At 54.3% G+C, this 7,367-nt stretch overlaps 1 protein-coding gene across 1 annotated transcript in view; it reads right to left on the bottom strand.

Annotated features, from left to right (window-relative positions):
* The window catches only part of AXIN2 (axin 2), a 29,791-nt gene extending 22,624 nt beyond the window's left edge, over positions 1 to 7,167 (bottom strand). Inside the window, exon 1 of the mRNA XM_021709293.1 lies at positions 6,236 to 7,167. Coding sequence (XP_021564968.1) covers positions 6,236 to 7,056 — 821 coding nt within the window. The 5' untranslated portion in view covers positions 7,057 to 7,167. The remainder of the gene's footprint in view (positions 1 to 6,235) is intronic.
* Between the last annotated feature and the right edge of the window lie 200 nt (positions 7,168 to 7,367).

Raw genomic sequence — 7,367 nt, 5'->3', positions numbered from 1 at the left:
GAGTGTGCCACTGCACTCCAGCCTGGGCAACACAGTGAGACTCCAACTCAAAAAAAAAAGGATCATCAAGTTTGTTGAGCCAGAATGAATCCCTTTAACCCTCGCAATCGCCCAAGCAGGTCACTGAGCCCCACATGGGCCAAGAGCCTCGTCAGGCTCTTATCCTCCCCACCCCCAGTCTTGGCTCGAGGAGCAGGACATGTGCTGGAGCCTCGATCCCGACCTACACTAGGCTGAAGCGTGAAGCCAGGTCTCAGGCATGTGATGGAGGCTTAGGCATGACCAGAAGGTGCAAAGCAGGAGCGCCGAACACTCTGGACCAAGCGACCTAACTGTCACTTGGGCCCGCTGGCTGGATCTGTATGGGGCAGGAGTCTCATGACCACCCAGGACTTTTTGTGAAGATTAATGAGAATGGTAAGACCTTCCATGCCTTTTTCCTGGTCTTTGTGTCCTCAATCTGGAATTTCAGACACCAACGACAGAGAGGAGCAGCGAAAATATAGGAAAAGCGTTCATTTTTCTGGAGAAGACAAGGCTGAGAGGTGATCTCCTACTTGATAAGGGGCTCAGGAGAGGAAGACTCTGCCTGGCATCCCTGCTGAATGCAGAACAAGAGGACATGGGCGTCAAAAGTCAAAAAAGAAGAAAACCCTTTCAAATGTCAGAGGAGATCCAGGGAATAGACAGGGTCTGCGGAGCTATCTGAGACTAAACAGACATAGCTGCCATCCGTGGTGCTCATACGGGGTTACTGCCTCCAAGCAGGATGGACAAGATGATTGTCCAGTGATAAGGACACTCCATAATGCTCAGAAGGAGCCAGAAGTCAGAGGCTGAGAGCTGCTGGCTGGGCCGCCAACCAGCTGGGCCAGTCACAGCCTCCCTGGATGTGGACATCCATGAAAAACGGGCATTTCAAACATGGCCATCTGCACCAAGATCTCACATCTTCTGAAGGAATCTACAAGGGCAGAACAATTTGGGGGATCAAAGTAATACCCCATGAAAACCAACCACCAACAGAACCAGAAAGCTCCTGTCTTTTCAGATACCCTTGTGATTTTTTAAGATTGGAAAATATAATTTAGAAAGTAAATTAGAGAGACAGAGACAGAGAGAGACAGAGAGACAGAGAGACAGAGAGAGAGAGAGAGAGAGAGAGAGAGAGAGAGAGACAGAGACAGAGACAGAGAGAGAGAGAGAGAGAGAGAGAGAGAGGAGATTCACTTCCCCAAGGTAGGGTCAAAGCTAGGAAACATGGTGGCCATAGCTCAAAGAGCCACATGGACACACCAGAGTTTAACAAGGCAATGGTCCCTCATGATTTCTTACATTTATCACGACTTGCAATGGCAGATGTTGGCATGTTTCTATATCGAACGCCTATCCTGTACAACCAGACTATAAGCCCCGGCAGGGATGGTCCTTTCTTCGTATGGGTTGCCAGTGTGGAAAGAAGATGATGGCTCGGGCTCAAAACTTTGCTGAACCACCTTGAAAGACCTGTGTGCGTTGCTGAAAAGGTTTTTAGTTCAAGAGGCGTAATAAAAGATAGAAAAAGTCACCAGGTACAGTGGCCCACCCCTGTAATCCCAGCACTCTGGGAGACCAAGGCAGGAGGACTGCTTGAACCCAGGAGTTCCAGACCAGCCTGGGCAACATAGCAAGACCTCATCTACACACACACACACACACACACACACACACCAAAAAATTAACCCAATGTGGCAATGTACCTGTAGTCCCAGCTACTTGGGAGGCTGAAGGAGGGGGAGGATGCCTTGAGCCCAGGAGACATTCAAACACTCTTTCTATTCACATCATCTATGTCTCCAGTGTAACAATTATACTTCAGCCTCCAAGGGGAGAAAATGACTCAGCGGAAATTCTTTCTGCCTGGTGCAGTGGCTCACACCTGTAATCCCAGCACTTTGGGAGGCAGAGGCGAGAGGACCGACTGAGCCTACGGGTTAGAGACCAGCCTGGGCAACTTGGCGAGACCCTGTCTCTATAATAAGTCAAAAAATTAGCTGGGCATGATGGCATGCACCTGGGGTTCCAGCTACTCAGAAGGCTGAGGCAGAAGGATCACCTGAGCCCAGCAGGTCGAGGGTGGTCGTTAAACATGCCACTGCACTCCAGCCTGGGAGACACAGTGAGAGTACCACTCAAAAAACAACAAAAAAGCAATTCTTTTCTCCCGAGCAAAAAAGACACCTAACTCAGACCCCAAGTGTGCTCACACAGCTTTGCACTCGCTGTTTAACACACAGATCCCAAAATAAATTCATCTCCCTTCATTTCCAAAATAGAAGACTACTGTGTGGCCAGTAATTAAAAACGGAATACACTGCTCTTAACTCAGCCGACTGCAATAAAGTACTTGGGTTTTCCTGCCATCATAACAAGATGAGGCAGAGGAGGGAGGGCAGGGTTGTGGGGAGAGACAGAAACTCACGTTTTAAGGACCCAGAACTTTGTCAAAAGCGCCACATAATTTTAAGAATACAAATGAGAGTTGTTTTCTGGTGATCACTTGAAAGAAAAAGAAAGAAAAAGAAACTCGACTGTGCTACGGAAATTGTGCCCAGATGCTTTGATTATTTCTTCACGATGGTTGTGCTCCCAGTTGCTGCAAGGATTCTGAGTCCTCAGAGAGAAGAGGCCCAGGAGCAATGGCCCCTATCCCCAGGCCTAATTGCAGCTGCAGCATGCAAAGGGTCTTCAGCCTTCAGGCGTCAGGCAGAGGCCATGTCCACTGCTTTTGGCTTCCGCCACTCTCATCTGGATGGGCCACAGTGGCCCTGCCCCTCCCCACAAGGCACAGGGAAGCTGCTGCACACAGAGCAGGCAGAAATGACCCCACAGCCCTCCTGTGGGTGCCTCAAAACAGGGCAACTTTGAAAGCGTTTGCTTCTCAGGCCGTGAGTTTAGGCTTTCCTAGCGCCCTCTGACAACCTCCTCGCAAGGCTGCTGCCCTCTTCCAAAAGCATTTTCTACAGCAAGAGCAATGGGCACCCAGCCAGGGGCCAGGCAGCCAGGCCTTCTGAGAACAGGCACACTTTTGCAAGTGTGTCTTAGCAAACTGTCCCCATCAGAGCTCCCGCTCTCTGACTGCGGACCACTGCTCCAGCGTATCTTTCCTATGGCATCATTTTCTTTGATGACTGAAGCCAAGCTTGATTCCAAAGGCTTCGCACAAAACTGGTCTCGTGAGCGAGTTCTTTCAGAGAACAGGAAGTGCTTGGAGCCCGCAGAGGGCCATCTGCTGGGCCTGACTTATTTTAAGTGAGGCCAGAGCAGAGGGCCCAGAGGAGGGCAGAGGAGGCCGGCCTTGAGCAGGAACACTCGCGGGCCAGTGAGGAAAGGCTGCACAGGTAGCGCTCTGTGCACCCAGGGCTGTCTTCTCCTTCCCAAAATAAACGCCGGGCTGTGTGCCTAATCACACACACACACACACACACACACACACACACCCCGCCCCCGCACACACCTCAACATTGCGTGTCCACCAACGGGTCACTTCTCCATCGAAAGCCCAGGCCACTCAAGCCAGAGTCCTGCCCTCCAAGGATAATGCATGCTCTTCCATCTCACCTATTTACACTAAACTTAGCACCAAATCAGTAAGGACACAAACAAGTCACTAAAACCGAGGCTCCCTGCAGGGCATGGAAGGCTGGCCGGTGCCCTGGGCATCAGCCCCCAAGACTGCTCAACAGCTGAGGAGGAGACCCCCTCAGCGGGGCTGATGTTTGCTGTCTCATTCATGTCGCTGGCTGAGGAGGCCCCACCAGGAGAGCACGTGGGGGCGGGCAGGGGAGGGGAGGACTTAAACCCACGAGTCGGACGGGCCCCTGCACTCCAAGAACTAGGCGATACGGCAGACAAGTTCAACGAGTGAGGAAAGCTGAGGCATGGGGGAGGGGACACTCTAAAATCTCCGGGTGAAAAGTAGGCGAAGAGCCACCCTAAACGCGATATCCCAAGCTGGTTGCCCTCTTAAGTTATCACCATTCATTATACCAATTGTGACACTTGACGTTTGCTTGAACCGTGTCCCTTTACAAAAGGCTTTCATGTTTATTATGGCAATGCTAATAACAACCCCATGACATAGAAGAGATGGTGCCCACTCCTTTGACGGGTGAGCACATGGGGTTCAAAGGCAGTTAGGGTGAACCAGGCTGGAACCCAGGCCTTTGAGTAACTCAGAACACCTCCCGACCTACTATACACACTCTCAGATAGCTTTCATGTTAACATGAGATCAGATCATCTGGATACGCCTTACGTTCTCCTTGACAGTGCCCAGGGAAGACACATGAGCTTCACACAGTCCAGGTAAAATGCTTCGTTTCAACCCAACAGGAGACAGCACACGTGAATCTAGCATGGAAACTCTCAAGAAGTCAATGACAAACGGCCATCTGTTGGTCAGTGACCTCCACAGCCCTGGACAACACGTCCTTTGCCCCCGCCTCCAGGATCGACCTCAAAGCTTCGCAGCCTCCTCCCCTACAAGTCCATTCCTGGTACGAGCCCAGAGGAAGCCTGTGGGAGAGAGAAGGCAGGCAGAGGATGGGCTCCGCTGCCCCCCACAAAGGGAGGAGTCCCAGCAGAGCCCGCCTGGGGAGGGCCTTCCGGCTGAAGGCACCCAGAGCCACACGTGGAGGGAGGCCCCTGGGGACGCAGCCTTACCACAGGCCTACGGCGCTTCGGTGGCTGCCGCCAAGCAGGAGGGCCACGTGGCCTGTGTCAGAGGTCGACACCCAAACGTTCTCACAACAGAGTGGCCAGCAGCAGCAGGTGCCCAGCGGCTGACCTGCTGCGGAGACCAGACCCAGCATCTTCCTCCCAAACCACCTGGGTCCCTTCGCATAAAGCTGCCGAAACAACTCTCTCTCTCATGTGATCCTGGGCCTCCTGGCAACAGCCAACGCAGCTCTCCCGAGGTGTAGACCAGATGTCTGGAGTGTGGGTAGCCTGGTTCCCGAAGCTGCCAGTGCGCCCCCTGGTGGCTGGAGAGCAAGCCCTTCCCCTCCTAGCCAGCAGTCAACTCTCTCCGCCCCTAAATAGAGGCCTGGCCACCCCAAGGGGCTCAAGATCCACGAAATGGTGCCTAACCCTCCTCCTGCCGCTGGCCTTTAGGAGCCACACTCTGCAGAGAGAGGGAATCTCCAGAGGCAGCTACCAGACCGCACCCTGAGTTCCTTGCCGGAGGAGACATGCACATGGGCAGCGAGAGAAGCCATTGGGCAGCAGTCAGGCCCAGCCCCCACCCCACAGGTCCTAAGCAGCAGCGCAGAATTCAGAGGCTCATCCTCCTCTGGGGTATTTGGAAGAGGGAGAGGGGAGACAGAAAAACCCATTCTAACAAGAGGTCTGAAGTTGCCTCCAAGGGTCAAGCGTCTCAAGACGGCCATTCTGAAAAGAACTATTTGTCTTTGAAGCCCCAAAGAGAAAGTACTCCGGAGCCCCAGTCCTCTAGCCCTAACAGAATAACCAACTGAGGTCTGACCCTGGGCCTCGCCAGCATTTAAACCTGGATTAATCTACCAGCAGGCTCTAGAGCTAAGAGCCCTTCCTTCATTCGGGAAAGTCCCCGGACCTTCCCTCCTGGAAGGCTTTCTTGTGGGGCGAGTATCTAATTCTGCAAAGGGAACCACAAGCTCAGTCGTTAAGCCGATTGCTGGCTCTTCTCTTAACAGCAACATCCAAGAGACCCCACTTACCCCTCAAGGGGTGCACGCTACTTCCTGTGCCTCCACCACAACCCGGCTGCCTCTCTGGCCACACTAATCCCGCTGGCCGCTGATTAGTGGTGAAACGACCCCTTCCAAAACTGGTGCTTAGTGGATCTGGTGACTCAGAGGCATCCAAAGCCGCTGTCCTCCCTCCTTCCCTCTCTCGCCCTCTTCCTCTCTCAGCCCCTTCCGAGACTTCAGCTCGGGATAATAAGTGACCCACGTTAAAGAATGCCGCTCGCTACTGCTTGAAGCTAGCACAGGAAGACGGCAGGTATTGGCCTGTGTGCTTCACCCTCCTCCCCTCTAAACAACAGCAAGCAAGACCAGAGGGCTCGTGGCCGGCGGTCCCAGCTCTCAACAAGCCTTTGTCAGTCTCTGCAGCCCGTTCATCCATGCATCCTCCCACCCTACTTAACTCACACCATCTGTGAAGCCCATAGCCTCTGCCACCCCACCCCCCGTGCCCCCCGCCCGGGTCCTACCTGTATCCATTTTCAACAGTTTCCGTGGACCTCACGCTTGCGGTCGCCTTCAGAGTTTTGCTGGACAGGCCAACCACAGCGGGCGAAAGTTTGCACTTGAAGTCGGCACAAGTCCACTCCTCTTCTTCGTTCAAGGTCGGGAGGTAGCCACACACGACCTTCAGGCTGCCCAGTCCCGCGCTGCTCATGTAGGCTGTGTTCTCCCCCCCACTCCTCACATACTGGAGGTACACATCCGAAGTCAGAAACATCTGGTAGGCATTCTCCTCCATCACCGCCTGGATCTCGGTCTGCGCCTGGTCAAACATGATGGAATCGATCTGCTGCTTCTTGATGCCCTCTCTTATGTAGGTCTTGGTGGCAGGTTTCAGCTGCTTGGAGACGATACTGTTGTTCTCAATGTACCTTTTGTAGATCGCTTTGGCCACGCGTGAAGTTTTGGTGTCCTTCAGGCTCATCTGCCTGAAGCCACTGCAGGCAAACCAGAAGTCCAGGGTGTCCACACACTTCTCCCTCTCCAGGAAAGTCCGGAAGAGGTAGGCGCCGTCTTGGTCGCCCAGCAAGGAGAGCAAGGACTTGCCCCACCTGGCCAGGGGGGACTCCGGCGACGCCCGTCCCTCCGGCTCCCCCAAGCCATCTTCGTTCCGCCTGGCGCTGGAGGGCGCGGGCGCGGGCGCGGGCCTGGCGGCCTGGCCCTTGCCCAGCCCGGGCTGGCACGGCGGGGGCTCCCCTTCCTCGCCCGGAACCGGGGGCCGCGGCGCATCCTCGCGGAAGCTGCTGCTGGGGTCCGGGAGGCGGGTCACCAGCACCGCGCCGCTCATGGTGAGGCGCTCTTCCCCCCGAACCTGGGGTTCTTCCTTGCTCCAGTTCCTCTCGGCACTCGGCGTGGTCTCTCCGTCTCTCTGGAGTCAGCAGGGGCGCATCCGAGCCTCCACTCTGGGAAGAAAAGGAAGGGGAGGCGGGGAGAGAAAAGGGTACCGATCTAATCAAAACCAGATCTACCCAACATCAAAGCAAGAAAGTAAACAGGCTTTTCAACTCCTCAAATTCAAATCAAGCCACCCGGCTATCTGCGAGGTGTTCATCTACAGTATCAGACGCCGCTTTTTCACAGGCGAAATCTGAGCTCCCG

This window comes from Carlito syrichta, unplaced genomic scaffold (genome assembly GCF_000164805.1).
Source record: "Carlito syrichta isolate Samal-C Ts95f unplaced genomic scaffold, Tarsius_syrichta-2.0.1 Scaffold170657, whole genome shotgun sequence".
Classification (NCBI taxonomy): Eukaryota; Metazoa; Chordata; class Mammalia; order Primates; family Tarsiidae; genus Carlito; species Carlito syrichta.
The sequence above is the reverse complement of the archived record's forward strand: the minus strand, read 5'-3'. Positions and strand labels throughout refer to the sequence as shown.